General features: G+C 35.0%; 1 protein-coding gene across 1 annotated transcript; it reads left to right on the top strand.

The window, feature by feature from the left end:
- The first annotated feature begins 2,883 nt into the window (after positions 1-2,883).
- On the top strand, positions 2,884-17,780 carry LOC116472673 (killer cell lectin-like receptor 2). The gene is made up of 7 exons (XM_032159613.2): positions 2,884-5,140; positions 6,453-6,619; positions 7,683-7,772; positions 8,726-8,980; positions 10,671-10,813; positions 13,249-13,355; positions 16,306-17,780. The coding sequence occupies exons 2-7, from the start codon at positions 6,505-6,507 to the stop codon at positions 16,466-16,468; spliced, it is 873 nt and encodes a 290-aa protein (XP_032015504.1). The 5' UTR covers positions 2,884-5,140; positions 6,453-6,504; the 3' UTR covers positions 16,469-17,780.
- The last annotated feature ends 284 nt before the right edge of the window (positions 17,781-18,064 follow it).

Raw genomic sequence — 18,064 nt, 5'->3', positions numbered from 1 at the left:
CGTATTATAATTTTCTTGCATTTAGATGTCACCCTCAAGCAGAAACAGGAACAATTGCCATTTGAACTTCCAGTGGGCCCACAGTTTTTGGTTGTTCCTCAAAATAACCATTCTGTGGCTCCTGTTGAAGAAGATGATCCGTTAAAAACTGAACAAGGTTGAGGAGAAATAGTGCTTACGTTGAAAAATCTTTTAAGTCTGTCCCCATTCTCTAACTTCCTTATGTTTTGGTTATTTAGCTCTGTCCCCACTATCTACTAGAATTTCTCGTATTTAAACCAAGATGGGAGACTAGGTCTTTAAGAAAATATTATCGTCTACCATTTTCTTGTACTTTGATCTGTCTTTTATTTGATTGTAAGCTGCTGATGGACAGTGATCATTAGAAACTGAATTTTGTATAGTACTAGTTTTATATGAAACTAGACTTGTATTGCACTCAGGTTATGTTCCTTTTACCTCCTTCCTTAATAAAGAGACCACTTGAAATAATCAAACATTTTCCAAGTACTGTTTCTGCACCTCATCCCACCTCTTCCCCATTCATGAGATAGTGCAGAACCCTAGCACAGTCTTTTCCATACAGCAGGTGTTTTTTAAGTTTGTTGAATTGGTTGCTGTCTTGCTCTGTCCTTAGATTATTTGCCTTTAGATTATTTATCTTTGGTATTTCATTGGTATCAGGCTGAGTCTATTTGTATGGATATTTTTAATGTAAATATAAATGTAACTCAGATGATTTATATATTCTATTGTTAGACTGTTTTGATTTGAAATGTGTGAACCTGTGAGCATGAACTGTGCTGTAAGTTTAACCACTGACCCCTTTAATTAATAACTGGATTCCTAGCATGAATGGATAATGAAGTAGAATAGAAAATTTTAAAATTTTAATAAAGATAAACAACAAAGATAAATGAAGGATTTGAGGGTGAGTTCAGAATCTGCCTTGGCTGACTTCCATGTGATGAATTGTAAAGGTGGATAACTACCACTCAAAATCTCTGGCATCTACCTTGTCCTAATTGGAACTGTGTGATGTGGTGGAGAGAATACTAATTTAAGAATCAGAAGTCTTAATTACAGATCAGCTTAACTATTTTCCCTTAAATCGCCATCGGGAATCCTTTTTTTGCCATTATGTCATCATAGTTAACTTAGTTCCTGAGGTGGCCCTCTTGTTTGGTTTCTCAGAAAAAAGAGGAAGGATAGTTACTGTTTGATCGATTACTAGAGGTTCAGTTGGGACAATGTATTTTAAACTCAGAGCATTTGAATATATTTTACTGTAAAGACAAGAAGGACAAAAAGGGTGATTAGGGAAACAGAAAATCTCAAGCTAGAGATTTTTTTTTTTTTATTTGAGATGGAGTCTCGCTCTGTCACCCAGGCTGGAGTGCAGTGGCGCGACCTCGGCTCACTGCAAGCTCTGCCTCCGGGGTTCACGCTATTTCCTTGCCTCAGCCTCCCGAGTAGCTGGGACTACAGGCGCCCGGCTAATTTTTTGTATTTTTTTGGTAGAGACAGGGTTTCACTGTGTTAACCAGGATGGTCTCTATCTCCTGACCTCGTGATCCGCCTGCTTTGGCCTCTTTTTATCTTTTTCTTTACTGTAAGAGCCAGGAAATTCAGTGTCATGCAGTGGGATAAAAGTTAGGCATTAGAACAAATAAAAAAGGAGATGGGAACTTGTCTGGGTGAAGTTAGTCCTCCCAATGAAGTGATTCAGACCACCTTCCCTGCATGCTAGGGGTTTTGCCAGACATCCTTCATTTTGGTCTGGGGCAGGAAGAACAGTGTGCTGCTGTGAAATGTTAAACCATTGAGGTTTGACAGTGTGACCCGAAGGTTTGAAGGTGTGACTAGAAGCTGTGTGCTAAGTTTCTAGCTAACAGTATGGTCAGAAAGGAGTGAGTAAAATGTGTGGTTTCCCAAATAAAAAAGGCTTTTGCAGGAAGGGAGCCAGAAAATAAGCAAATTAATACTTCATATATTCATATTTGTGTGTTATGTGCATGTTTTGCACAAAAGTGAATTTGGAAGACAAAGTACCAGAGCATTCAAAACTCTTTGTATTTCTCTTCTGTCTGTTTTATTAACTGGTTGTGATAAAGTTTAATACTTCCAACTTTGTGCCTCTTTAATCAAAAGGCCAAGGAGGAAGTTTCAATCTCATTTGAAGTTACTGTTATCTTCTGGTGCTGGTTGTGTTATCCTTTAAAGGAGAAATTTGCCTTTTCCAGCAATTCAGAGCTTGGTAATAAAGAGAAAACAGAAGGAGCAGCTAGAAAATTTGGCTTTCCCATCGTCAGTTTCATTCTGCCTCTTTTCAAAACTATGAACAAATCTAGATTTTATAGTCAGTTCCTTTTAACTTGATCCACTTTGTTCATCAAGCGCACTTGGAGGCATCATGCCTCTTACGTGTGCTGCAGTTTCAATAATGAATAAGACAGACTTGTGGACTTTATATTATGATAGAGGAGACAATATGTAAAAGGTATAAAAAATTGTGCTCTGCACTTGTCTAGTCTCCATCCTGAGAACTATTCACCTTCTCCCCAGCTATGTGGATGTAAATCAAAACAGAAAAATGCCTCAATGTAACCAGTATCTATCTGAATGGGGCAGTAAGATATGCAGCCACGGAATGGTTTCTCTAGAGTGATGGTGGCACTGGCACTCCAAGCCTCATGGCAGGATAGAGAACCTGGCTCAGTATGATGTCAGGATTTCTGCACTGCAGTCCTGGTGTTTCCCCATTAGAACCTTAGGGGAAGAAAAACAAACAAGAAAACAGTTACTTATTTTGAAGTGTAAGAAATCCTGTCTGTAGTGCTAACATTTAATTAGTCCTAGCCTATGAAGCGTGTGATACTTTTATTGAACCTATGAGAAAAGTGAGGCTTGAGGATTTGGTTGACTTGTTCAAATTTTTGTAGATAAGAACGATTTGAATCTTGGACTTCAAGTAACAATTTTTAACATTTTATGAGAGCCCACCATATATATGCCAGGTTGTAGTTAGGCACTTTGAGATGGATCTTATCTCATTTAACCCTCATAGCAACCTTGGATGGCAAAAAATATCACTATTTTACCGTGGTGTATACAAGACTTAGAGAATTAACTTGCCTGAAGTCACACATGGGAGCTAGGGGCTAGCATTTCAAGCCAGATTTGCCTGGTTCCAGGATTCATGCTTTGTGGCAAGAGCCTTGTTGGAAGCCTGGGTCCTTCTGAATTCACGGTTCATTGGGCTCTGTCTTCAGTCAGGCCTGATTTTAAACAGGAATGAAGAATTAGCAATAATGTTTCCTTATGCAAGTCAATGAACTTCTTCACTATAGTTTCCTCATTTGTAAAATGGGGACAATAATAAATACTTGTCAATGTTGGGAGGTTTTAATATGTTTATATGCACAAGAGGTACTCCAATACGTGACAGTATCTCTGTCACCTTTTCAACATCTGCTATTACTACACCCCAGCTCCTGCCCCCGTCACCCACTTCCTATCTTCTCTTACAGAACTAACTAACTTTATTATTTTGACATTGAGATAAAGGGACCATCTTTACTCTGATTTGGTATTGACAAAGCCAATCCAGGATGGAGGGAAAGAAGAAAATGCCCAGCAGCAAGTATTCCTGAAGTGTCCAGGCTCCACGCATGAAACTTTGCCTACATTATTGAGTAAAATTAGCCTCTGGGAGATGTTTCATCTGACAGCCTGCGCATGATGATGTGGCCGACCTCACAGACTACATGTCCCTGTATCAGCAATTTCCCCTGCTGTTCTTTGCCTCTATCCCACACTCCTTATTAACCACTATCACCTAATTTGAAGAACAATTTAAATTGGTTTCCTAGAACTGTAATCAGAAGATTGAAAAAGACTGAATCCAATAAAAGTGAAAGTCAATGAGAGATCTGAGTACATTCTGGCAGGGTCTGCCTCATGGTAGAGTGATAAAAATGAATTTTTTTGTCTTCAATATAGGTGAAAATGTGAGGCCTTGCTGGAAGGTTTTAGGGGCAGATTTATGAAGTGAGAGTTCGTGGACAAAACTCAAGTAGAGAGATAATTTGCCAGCATCTTTTTCTTAAAAAATCAAATGTGAACATTTTCACACAACTGATGGAACATCAATGGGGACATCTTTTCTGGAGGGCATTTGGTGATATAGATTAGAGTTCTTTAAATACATATACCCTTTGACATATAATTTTATGCTTAAAAAGTTTCCCTAACAAAATATTCAAAAGTACAGACCAAATACATTTTACAGTGGCAAAAAATTGAAAACAATTTAAGTATCCAACAGTAGGGGATTGCCTAAATAAATGGTGGCTTATCCCCATGAGTAATATTTTTAAAATAACATTTCAGATGAATTTCTTTAAAATAATGGAATACATATTATTTATTAGAAAATAATAAATCAAAAATACTGTGTAAGGAATGATACCAACCTTGATAGTAAACACAACATTCAGAGAAAAAAAACTGGAAGAATATATGCCACAATTTTATAGTGGAATTACAGATGTTTTAAAGTAATTAAAAAAATACATTTACCTGAAATATAGATAGAAAAAGGAACTTTTAAAAAATAGTGACATATAGGAGAACATTTCTAACAGACACTATTATTTAAACTAAGAGCTAAATAGTTTAATCATTACACTTCTTTTATATGTCTATATTTTTATACATAGACATTTTAGTCATCTCTTTTATCAGCAGTTTCTCTAAAGTATGTTAGTTTTTTGTTAATGATATTAGTTTTATTTTCTCCAAAGATGTGTACAAAATTTTATCTTTTCAGCCCTCAAATACTGATTTTGAACATTATTTTGCAAAGAGTACTAAGTGGTTAGTTAGTTGAGATAGAGGAATATACAGCTCTTGACCATCTTTCCTTTCCCGTCAGTACCAGCTTTCATCATACAATTTCCTCTTATCACTTTGGTCAAGAGGTGGGGCAGAAAATTTAGAGTTAGAGTATCATTCGAAGACAATTTATTTCTGCCTTTCATGTTATAGCCCCTAAGGGATCCAGGACTGGAAAGGCCAGCTTCTCCCTCATTTTGAAATCAGTTTTATCCACCTGCACCACTGCATAGCACAGATACAGGTAATATCGGCTTTTATTTTCTCAGATCTTTCTACCAGATTATCCTTAGTCTTACTAATTCTAGAAATATGGCATTTAATTACAAATGACTTAGCATTATAACAGGAATGATAGGAAAGCATTCACTACGGATTGTATTAGAGCTGCATTACTCTGAAGGATATTGTAGTTCAGTATTAACAAAAAGTTACGTTATCTTTCTCAATATGCTACGATTTTTGCTTTGTTATCAAAATAAAGAATAGAGATTTGAGGGGTTAATTACTTTTTACTTAAGTCTAATGATTTACATATTTTATCCACCTTGGATGACTCTATAATAGAAAATACTTCTTTTTCTTAGGAAATTAGGGAAAATGTGACTAGGTTAGAAAATTTTGTAAATTAAAAAAATTTAGAAAAGAATATCGTTACATGTGCAATTTGTTTTTTCATATTTCTCATTTCTTGGATATCATCTTTTTATATTGACTAACATAAGAAGTAAATTTTAGGTATTTACTATTTAATTATTCTTTTCTATAATGACATTCATTAATAAATTGAATCTTTTATGGACATTAATGACTGCCTGTTGACAACTTTTATTTTCACATAGGCTTCTCTGGCAATATATTGGAAGATTATTTCTAAAGTTTTAATGTACATGGAATCATTTGAGATTATAAGTACATTTATCTGGTCTCCAACCGAAGTGATTTTTATTTAGTACATCTTGCAAAAGGCACTGAATCTGGAATGTTAACCAATTTGCAGTATTAACCCTCAAGTAATTCTTTTGTAGAGGGTATATGTGATACATTTTGGAAAGCACTCTGGTAGAGTCAAGTATAGTTGAAAAGAATGCAAGAACTTTGTTGTATTTATATGTGTATTAGAATACATGTAAGTTTTTAAAAGCCAAGGTATTTTTATTTTTTTAAAATTTAGATTTTTTGTTTGTTGAACTGATAGTTTTAAAGTGTTTCAGTGATTTACGGTGGTATCAATTTTACCTAACATTTGTATATGTATGTTGAATATTTTGAGCAAAATTGGCTGGATGAATAGAACAATAATCTACTGGTAGATTTTTGTTCTCATCATTTCTGTATTTTCTAATTATCATGGCTGTGATCACTAGAAGTATAAATGACTTTAATAAAAATATTGAAAGATTTTTCGTGTCTTCTATAAGTGAGGCTCACTCTACATGCTTTAGGCACTTAGTTAAACACACACCAACAGACACACACACAGACACACATACATCTCTCAGCATCAAATCCTGGTGTGTTCCTATTGGCTGACATTTTAATTTTTCTTTCAACAGAAACCATCCTATTGCAGGATTTGAATGCAAAACTTATCTTCTTACTCTAAAGATGAATGATCAGGGAGAGACTTATGCAACCCTGAGATTTTCGCAGTCTCCTTCAGAGTCACAGAATAGATTAAGGCCTGATGATACTCAAAGGCCTGGGAAAACTGATGACAAAGGTATGCGTTTTAAGCATCTACATTCACCTTTTTCTTATGGATTGTCAAACTTTTGACATTTGAAAAAAGATTCCTATCTGTACTTCTGGTTCTTGGCTGGTAATAAGAAACTATAATGGAGTAGAGTAGTAGAAGTATTTTTGTTTTAAGCTGTGAGAATGGAGAAATGAGTGAATTCTTTTTAATTTGAGAAACTGGTAGAATGTTTTTATTTAAATGTGGTCAAGAAGAATTTGTGAGGCCTTGATAACAAAGGACAGACAAGATCTGAAGAAAACTTGACATTTCCTAGAGAAACAAAAGTATGAGAGAATGTGTAAGAAATGAAAAATCAATGTTAAAAACAACATTTTTATGCAGATAGAAGATATTTTATGTGCCTTAAGTGTTTACCAAATCATAATGGCAATGATGCAGTAACAATGTTTGAATCAAAAGGGGCATTTTAAATTTTCTATGCTCTCTCTCTCTCTCCCTTCAAATGTGGTCATTGTTAAACTCTGCATTGAGAAAAACATTTGCTGCTTTAATATAGAGATAATCAGAGAGACAACTTTCAGACACTGAGGATCTCAAAAGCTAAAGGATAAATATAGCATTGTTTAGAGAAAAATAGAATTGATGAAAAAGAAAGAAAAGTTGGTTTCTAGAAACTCCCTCAAAGATGGACCCATCCACATTTGTGGCTTCAGAATATCTGCTATTGACTACTAATTTCTTAGCATTATTGACTGCTTTTTCCTTTCTCTTCATGATTAGTTGTGATCACAGGCAGGAGCACACATGTTAGCTTAGATTTTGCTACATGTTTTGTGTCTACTGCTATTGGTGTTTTTATGTGGGATGGACTTTTTAAATCCTATAGAACTATTGCTGTGTGTGGGATTTCTACAATGTATGCATGTAATTTCCAGATTACAAATTTAAATATACTTGTGTGATATATTTTTGTCAAAGTTTTAGAGAAGATTGTCTCTTTGTTTCAAATGGTTTCTCAGGTCAAGGTTAGTAGTGAGCCGAGCTCTTCCTCTGGTGATTATTTTCCTTATTTTTGTATTTAAAGAATTTTCAGTGCCCTGGCGTCTCATTGCAGTGACTCTTGGGATCCTCTGTTTACTTCTTCTGATGATAGTCACAGTGTTGGTGACAAAAAGTGAGTAATACAATACAGCTTTCTTGTCCGAGTAGCAGCAGTAACCACTGATTGTACAGATAATAACCATGCTCCATCCATTGTTCCCCGTCTGTAATCACAGAATGTCCCAGGTGGCTCTGGCCTTTGTTGGTAATTTTTTTCTGGGCATATCACAGTGTCATTTTTAATTTACTTAACCTTGACTCTGAATCTGTGATGAGCTGTCTCACTGTGTATAATACATAGTAATATTCCTTCTCATAGAGGATTTAGTAATACACGTATTCTGCCATTTGGGTTTGATTATTGTGAATCTGAGATAAACATTCTTTGAGAGACAACTGTTCAAAAGAAATTATGGCTTTCTCTTGACGTTTCTCAAAGTATGTAATGACGAAATGGTTTAGTAAAAGAAAGAATCTACACATGCTGTTATATAATATTAAATTCAAGCCTTATCTTTTGTTTGAATTCCTTCGTATCTTTCAAAAAATCACTGATATTTTATATTCAGATAAAATTACATATCTGGATCTTACTCTCTTTTCTGCTGTGGATAGTCTATCTGCCCCAATAATAATTGTGCTATCACTTCATGTTTCTTAGTTCAGATTTTTATATGCAGAAGATATGTGGTTAAATGTTGGCAAACTGACTTTTTAGTGCTTATTTGTAAACGATGAGTTATTAAAAATGAACTAAACTGAGAAGTAGGGTGTCACCTTCATAATTTTATTCAGATATTTTATTTATCCTACACTTAAATTGCTAATGGTGAGAAATTTATGTTTCTATTTTTATGGTCAGTTCGTTGAGGTGTTACTTTCTAAATGTCAAATTACTAATCAAAGAATGACTAATTAAAGTAATGATTAATGGTTGTCAGAGTGAAATTTTTTCTTTTGTCTTAAATTTCAATATTTAATTATTATGAGTACTTATTTGTATTATATCTGTGCTATTAATTTTAGTCTTTCAGTGTGTTCAAGAAAAACATCAACAGCAGGAAATTCTAAGAAACTGTAGTGAAAAGTACATCATGCAAAATGACAACTACTTAAAAGAGCAGCTTTTGACAAATAAGACTTTAAACTATGACATTCTCAAAAATGACAGCTTTCAGCAGAAAAAGGAACTGGATTCACTCCTTATACAAAAGAACAGATGTCGTAGAGAAAATGAGATCATTTTTAATGAGATCCTTTTAAAAGTTTTGCAAAATACAGGTACGAAGGAAATCTTGAATGAAAGATTGCATTATTTTGCATTATTTCTTCCCCTCCATAATCCTTGAAGCCTAATAAACAGGCTTATGATATGTATTAGTGACCTCTGAGGTCTACTGGGCAACTTTTAATCTGTGCCTCTTAGATATAGTGTGGGTATCTTGGAGGCTTGCTTGTTTCAAATATGGGATTGGGACCCCAGGACCCATGTGTGGATTAGTAAAAGCCTACAATTCCCAAAATTCATTGGCACATCTTACGTTATTAATGCTCCCAAAAGGTGAACTAGTATGTAAACTCCCCTGAAAATTCTGATCATTTTGGTCCTGTGAGCAAATTAAAGACTTCTACTTTTTGCTGACATAGAATATGGAGGTTTTCAGTAAAAATATATTTGTGCTAAAATGGGCACAAGGGCTTTTATGTGGATGCTGTTATAAAGATAATTGTGTGTGTCATGCACGTATGTGTATTTCCATTCTGCCTTGATTTCACATATTTGGTCTATTTGTGACCAGTATGTACTCCTTGCAGCACATCTGCAAGATTTGCCATAGTGTTAATGTTTGTGTGACTCTGTGTGATGATACCATTGAAAGCACCTAAGATATAAAAATATTAAATCTCATACAGTAAACTCTATTATCTTGCATAATGACGGAATTAATTGACCTGGTTAATCAACAACTACTAAATATTTGTTTAGGATTTAGAGTTTACAAAGAGTTTTTGTATATTTAATCTCATTTAGGTATGGTAATTAGTAGAAATTTACCATCTCTATTTTTAAAGGCTGAGTACTATTTTAAAATTTTAATACAGTATAAAATATAGGAGGAAAAGAAAAAGTTTATAAAAATTTCTTTTATTTAGAAAACATTCTAGAATCATTTTTAAAAACTTAATTCAATTTTATTATTTTTAGACAATTTTATTGAGGTATTATTGATATACAAAAATGCATATTTTTAATGTTTTCGATTTGACGAATTTGGACAGAAATGAAACCATCACCACGATCAGAGTAATAGATATATCCATCATCTCCAAAAGTTTCCTCATGTCCTTTCATTTTTTTATGTATTTGCGGTAACAACACAACATGAGATCTACCATCTTAATAAGTTTTTAAGTGTACAATACAGTATCATTAACTATTGGCACTATGCTGTACAGCAGATCTCTAGAACCTAGTTATCTTGCATGACTGAAACTTTATACCACTGAACTTCCCTCCAACCCTGGGCAACCACCATTCTATGCCTCTGTGAGTTTAACTATTTTAGATCCCTCAGATAATTGGAATAATAAAGTATTTGTTCTTCTGTGACTGGCTTATTTCACTGAGCATTATGTCCTCAAGGTTCATCCATGTTGTCATATATAGCAGGATTTACTTCTTTTAGAAGCTGAATAATATTCCGTTTTGTGTATATAACACATTTTCTTTAGCCATTCGTCCATCAGTGGACATTTAGGTTGTTTCCATAGCTTGGCTATTGTGAATAATGCTGCGTTGGACATGGGAGTGAAGGTATCTCTTGTATTCCAGAATCTTGATGAACCTTGTATTATAATTATTGACTGCTATTGGGATTTTATTTAGTTATGGTGGGCTGATAAACATATTGCGGTGGTTAACAGAATACCAGATGACAAGAAGTTTGATGATTCACCTTATATATTGTAGGCAAATTCTCTGAAGACCACTGGTCCTGTTGTGGAGTAAACTGTTATTATTTTACCATGCAGAAGAAAGACTGGAAGGGATGTAAACAGATTTGTCAACATTGTAGATCATCCCTTTTGAAGATAGATGACACAGATGAACTGGTATTTTACATTCACTTTTATTCTCTTGGACTCTGTCTCTCAATGTTGGACCTAAGATATTGAAGACAGGCTGGAGTCCAGAATGAGAGACTTCAACTGTTCTTTGTGTGTGTCTGTCGTGTGAGCAAAAATGGTATAGTTAAGAGGCTCCCAGGAAACAATGCCTGCTAATGGTCATATAATTCTACTACTTACTAAATATTCAATACATTATCTATTATGATGACCATTATTATTAAGGATGCTGTTTGGGTCTTTGCAAATCATCTCCCTGTGAGCGGTTATACAGCAGACTCCTTAGAAAGGGAGATGGATGACCTCTAGTATTTATTTAACCTCTCTGAGCCTATCTTCAAAACGGAGATAATAATGAGGAACATAAAAGTGATAACAGCTTTACAAATTAGCCTCAATAGTGATTTTCATTGCATTCATAGGTAACTTCACTTAACATTCTTTCTTTTTTTTGAGATCTTTTTCTTTTTTTTTTAACATTCTTATATATTATCTCAAGATGTGTATCTTTAAAACAGAGTTGTAAAAAGAGAAAATGTAGTGATATAGTTTAACAATACGGAATAATAGTATAACAATATTGAATTTAACAATATTGAATTTTAAAACAATTATGTTTAAAATTTTTAAAAAGTGTTACTAATAAAAGTTATCCAAATACTCAAAATATGTTTTTATAGAGATATGTTTGCAAAGATTAGCCTGAAACTTTTATTTATTGTTTAGGAAAACAACACAAAATATATATGCAAATCTAATGAATGTTTAAAAAATCATAGCGTAAAAGAATTCATGATATCAAGTTATGAAATAATTTCATATGATACAGTAAAACAGTTACATTTAAACCTATATTTTAAACTATCTTTAGTCATTTAATCAGACATTATGTAATATGTCACTTTGATATATTACATTTTAGACATAGTAAATACTTCCAAATACTTCACCCATTCATTCCAACTATGGAATTATAGCAAGGCTTCCTCTTATGGGGCTTAAGATTTTGCTGTGCCCCTATCATATACACACCTTTTTATTTTAATAGATTTGTTTTGAGGATTCCTTTTTTCACTTAAGATTAAGTGATGATCAATTTTCTACATCCTAAATATCCTTCTGGAGTGTGATTTTGGATAGTTTCTTAAAGCATTATAAAATATTTAACAACTTTCCTATTGGTAGATATTTGGATTTTAAACTTTTCCATGTTTTAAATAGTGATACTGACAGTCATTTTTCAACGTAAGTGAATAATATATTAATATGAGGGGAAAATTACTTTGGGAAATGGAAAGGCAGTGATCTAGGGAAGAGAGGTTTTTCTTTTTTTTTTCTTTTTTTATTTTTTATTATTATACTTTAGGTTTTAGGGTACATGTGCACAATGTGCAGGTTTGTTACATATGTATCCATGTGCCATATTGTTTTGCTGCACCCATTAACTCGTCATTTAGCATTAGGTATATCTCCTAATGCTGTCGCTCCCCCCTCCCCCCACCCCACAACAGTCCCCCGAGTGTGGTGTTCCCCTTCCTGTGTCCATGAGTTCTCATTGTTCAATTCCCACCTATGAGTGAGAACATGCGGTGTTTGGTTTTTTTGTCCTTGCGATAGTTTACTGAGAATGATGTTTTCCAGTTTCATCCATGTCCCTACAAAGGACACGAACTCATCATTTTCTATGGCTGCATAGTATTCCATGGTGTATATGTGCCACATTTTCTTAATCCAGTCTATCATTGTTGGACATTTGGGTTGGTTCCAACTCTTTGCTATTGTGAATAGTGCCGCAATAAACATACGTGTGCATGTGTCTTTATAGCAGCATGATTCATAGTCCTTTGGGTATATACCCAGTAATGGGATGGCTGGGTCAAATGGTATTTCTAGTTCTAGATCCCTGAGGAATCACCGCACTGACTTCCACAATGGTTGAACTAGCTTACAGTCCCACCAACAGTGTAAAAGTGTTCCTATTTCTCCATATCCTCTCCAGCACCTGTTGTTTCCTGACTTTTTAAACACAAAGGGCTAATATCCAGAATCTACAATGAACTCAAACAAATTTACAAGAAAAAAACAAACAACCCCATCAAAAAGTGGGCAAAGGACATGAACAGACACTTCTCAAAAGAAGACATTTATGCAGCCAAAAAACACATGAAAAAATGCTCATCATCATTGGCCATCAGAGAAATGCAAATCAAAACCACAGTGAGATACCATCTCACACCAGTTAGAATGGCCATCATTAAAAAGTCGGGAAGAGAGGTTTTTCCAGGGAAAAGGGATGAAGGATGATGTGGAGAGTAGCAGAGTACTGGTCGTAGAAACAGCCGGCCCCTTGACCTGTCCTTGTTCTCACTCATCGAACAGATGGGAATTTAGTCACTTAATATGTTTTGTTTCTATTATAGGCCTTCATTCAATCTCAGATTTATGAAAATAATTACTGGATTGGATTATCATATGATGAAAGGGAAAGTAAGTGGAAATGGATTGATAATGGCACATCTCCTGGAATGTAAGTGTCTGGAATGCATTCAAACTGTAACATTGGTGTGAGGCGGGGGGTGAAATGATTGTGTCTAAAGAGAATTTTTTCTCATTTCACACAGTTTAACTCATTTTTAAGCAGGAGTCTTTAGTAACAATTAGAACAATGGGTAAGAGTGTTTTAGGAAGTATAGGTAGAAAAGGAAGAGAAGAGCCATAAAGAGTTATTAATAATAATTTTAAAAGTATCATGCTAAACACATGCTCAGAAATATGTATTATGAGGTACATAAAATGAAACAAAATCATAAAGGAAGGTGGGTGGTGTGAAGTGATTGGACCATCCTAAGTCAGCCATAATGATCCCTCCCACAACCACAAATGAGTATCCTGAGTATCCAAAAAATTTATTTTGAGTTACTTTATATAATTAGTTTATACATACATAGCATATAAAACATATGTATTACATATATATACACACACACACACACTCCTTCACTATAGACCTTCTATTTTGAAGTACATTATTAGTAAACTCTTGGGTTTACATTTAGTTCTAATCTGGTTAAACTATTCATTGACTTTTTAAAAAATCTCAATTATTATAATTTTAAGTGTGGGTTCTGCAAGTATTGTAGTCCTGGGCTGCAAACCTGCAAAAGATGTCATGCAGAGGGAATTACCTTGATTTAATCATACCCTTCAAGCACACTCTCAGGCAAACTATTCCAGAGGTCACAGAACAGAAAGGCTCACAGGCCAAATAAAGATGATCAAATCACAGTTGGTTAAACCAATGTAAAACCCATAGCACAGTTCAAAGGGAAAGAGATAGGATAATTGTTGCACTTGGGATAAGGTGCAGGGTGAAAGGATCACCTGAATCTTGGGTTATGCAGTCTTCATACGACCTGACTCTCTCTGCTGCATAATCCTCCCCAATGATGATATGGGGCCATCTTGTGGTGTGAGTAAGGGGTCCCAACAGACACGAAGTGTTTTTGGCCAGCACACACGTTTTTCTACAGGGAAGATTCTCTCTTAAAGGAATGTGTAAGCCTGGCCACAGCTGTAAGTTTCCAGTTAACATGATGAGCAGCTGTGGATTTAATTTGTGTTTCTTGGGCAGAGGCCAGAATGGGTATCACCAATGGGTGGTGAATTTAAGACCTCATGAATGTTGAGTGTGTATGAGCCTCATGTATATTTTGTGTATGTTTAGTGTCTATTTGGTCCCTTCTTTTTTTGTCTATGTTCAATGCACACATACTTTACTGTATCTATATGTAACATCTCATATGTTACTAATTTTACCTGTTCACACCTAACACATCTTGTGAGTTCTACCTATGCCTCACAAGCTACTTGGTTTCATTTATCTTCCTTACCTGTTTCTTTTTTTTTTTTTTTTTGAGACGGAGTCTCGCTCTGTCGCCCAGGCTGGAGTGCAGTGGCGCCATCTCGGCTCACTGCAAGCTCCGCCTCCCGGGTTCACGCCATTCTCCTGCCTCAGCCTCTCCGAGTAGCTGGGACTACAGGCGCCCACCACCACGCCCGGCTAGTTTTTTGTATTTTTAGTAGAGACCGGGTTTCACCGTGGTCTCGATCTCCCGACCTCGTGATCTGCCCGCCTCGGCCTCCCAAAGTGCTGGGATTACAAGCGTGAGTCACCGCGCCCGGCCTTCCTTACCTGTTTCTTTATTTTCCTGTAGCAGATTTGAACTTTCTCAAGTAATACAGCAAATGCAAACATATGAGAGATGCTTTTTGATTTTGAGTTCTTAAGTGGGATTATCATTTTTCTTTTCTGCTTAGATCCAAGGTTCAAGACAATTCTAGGTGGTTTATACCGAATGCACCTCCCTTTGGGTTCTCAGTCCTATGTAGCTTATCTTCTACTTAGACTCTCCATCTTGAGTGGAATTCATTTCAGCCTACTACATCCATTAAGGGAAAAACGATCTTCAGTGCTTCACTTGCCCTTCTGCAATCCCACCTTTACTTAATATTCAGCCTGAGTATGAATCTGCTTCTTATCAGTTTATGAAGTTATTCAAGAAGGCTTAACATATTTTTTATTCAGTATTTTAAATTGTTTTTAATAGGAAGGTCGTTCTGGCACTTAACCATTTTGCTGAAATAGAAGTCATGCTTTAGATATTTTTCAAAGAATTGTCATTAGCTAATAACTCTTAGCTATAGGGTGGGGGAGGAAAGGAGACAAAACACGATCAAACAATCTCACCTCTGACTATATTCCAATTCTTCCCTTTTCTTCTTACAATATATATACATGAGCCCTGGTTATCTATGTTACAGATATTCAATTCCTCTCTCTCTCTCTCTTTTTTTTAAATTGTTTTAGAGGCAGGATTTCACTTTGTCACCAGGCTGGAGTGCAGTGACATGATCTCAGCTCACTGTAGCCCCGACCTCCTGGGCTCAAGTGATCCTCCTGCCTCAGTCTCCTGAGTAGCTGGGACTACAGGCGTGTGCCACCACACCCTGATAATCTGGTAATTTTTGTATTTTTTGGTAGAGATGGGATCTCACTATGTTGCCCAGGCTGGTCTTGAACTCCTGGGCTCCAGTGATCAGCCCGTTTCAGCCTTCCAAAGTGCTGGGGCTACAGGTATGTACCTGGCCACCTTCTTTTTTTTTTAATCTCTCACTTTTATTGAAAAAATTAGCACAAGAAAGCAATATATCATAATTTCATTGCAATATTGCAAGGTACTTTTGCCTTCTGACCAAAAATTGTCAGTGTGGAATAAAATGGGAGATTGTGGGTGTGATTAAGAGGTCATGATTCTATTTAATGGACTAAGAGCAAAAGAAAATATTTTAGTGATGAAGTTATGATAAACATTTCCATATTCTAGACATTTCGGCAGCAGAATTTTTAAAAATCATGATTTATGTAATTGTAAGCTTTGGAATTAAACAGTTGACTACATATGTTTTCTGTTCTGCAGTAATTCTACAATAATGCATTTTTCTTCTGGGAGAGGAGAATGTGCATTTTTGACCTCAACAAGAATGGCAACTATTGATTGCATTCAAACGTACAATTGTATCTGTGAGAAGAGAACTGACTCTATTTTCTCTGATTCAGTGTGCACCAAGAAGAAAAGGTGAAAAAGGAATGTTTTCTTTCTTTGTTTCCTATAATAATTTGTGATTATAAATCATTGCTTTTAACTGCAGGACTTAGTTAATTCTTCAAACAATAAAGATGAACAGGAAAAAAAAAGAAAATTATTTTGAACTATGACTTTAAAGATCAGATGCCATCTTTCTTCCTGGAGAAGAGGAGATTTTCTCTTTTGAGAGTGGTTGCTCCTTCCTTTAATGTCCCTGAAGAATTATTCATTCTTTCTAATTCTCGGAACTACCTATACAACCAGTTAGAGAACTCTGATATTATATCCTGGGTCTTTTTCTTATCAATAGGATAAATCATTCCAGCATCTTCTGGTTTTGATAGCAGTTGTGAACTAGAATGTAGTCATTTTCTTCCCATGTAGAAGTTACCTCATTTTTTTAAACATTTGTTTTGCTTCAAAATATAACTTCAAACTTACTGAAAGTTGCAAGCATAGTACAAGGAACTTCTATATAACCTTTACTCATACTTACTAGTTGTTTATATTTTGCTCTGCTCTATATTTCTCTCTCTCTTTCTATCTTCCACTTAATAATAAATTGAGGACTTCATGTCCCTTTGTCTAAATATTTTTCAAGATCAAGGGCTTTGTTTTATATAATCACAGTGCAATTATCAAACTCAGGAAATTTAGCATTAGTACAGTACTATGATCTAATCTGTAATCCATGTTCAAATTTTGTCAATTGTCCCAATAATGCGTATTTCTTAAAAATCCATGTTCAGGATAATGCAATGCATTTGATTGTAATGTCTCTTTAGTCTCCTTTAATCTGAAACACTTCTTTAGGCTTTTTCTTGACCTTGACATTTTAAAAATTAACTTTATTGAGTTATACTTTTCATGCAATAAAATGCACTCACTTTAAGTCATGAGGAATATGGGTTTTAACATATATATGTATACACACACACACACACATATATATATATCTTACACAGTATGAAATCGAGATATAGAATACTTTCATCATCTCTAAAAGTTCCTTTCTGCCCTTCGCCACCCACTTTGCCCCAGGCAACCAGTGATATGCTTTCTATCTGCAAATTAGTTTACCCTAGTCTAGAATTTAATGCATCATGTACTCTTCTGTATCTGGCTTATTTTTACTCAGCATGTTTTTGAATTTTATCTATACTTTTGTGTATCAGTATTTCGTTCTTTTTCTTACTGGTAGTATTCTATTGTACACATATACCACAGTTTATTTCTTCATTCACCTGTGGACATTTGATGTGTTTCCAGTTTTTGGCTATTGTGAATAAAGGTGCCATGAACATTTGTGTGCAAGTATCTGTGTGGACATGTTTTAATTTCTTTTTAGTAAATACCTGGGAGTCCGATTGCTGGGCCCTCTGGTAAGTGTATGTTTACTTTTATTTATTTATTTCTTTATAAATGGGGTTTCCCTATGTTGCCCAGGCTGGTCTCAAACTCCTGGCCTCAAGCAATATTCTAACCTTGGCCTCCCAAAGTGTTGTCATTACAGGCATAAGACACCTTACCTGGCCTACTTTTATAAAAAAACTTCTAAACTATTTTCCAATGTGGTTGCATCATTTTACTT

The sequence above is a fragment of the Hylobates moloch genome, unplaced genomic scaffold (assembly GCF_009828535.3).
Source record: "Hylobates moloch isolate HMO894 unplaced genomic scaffold, HMol_V3 SCAFFOLD_8, whole genome shotgun sequence".
NCBI lineage: Eukaryota > Metazoa > Chordata > Mammalia > Primates > Hylobatidae > Hylobates > Hylobates moloch.
This window is presented reverse-complemented; position numbering and strand designations above follow the sequence as displayed.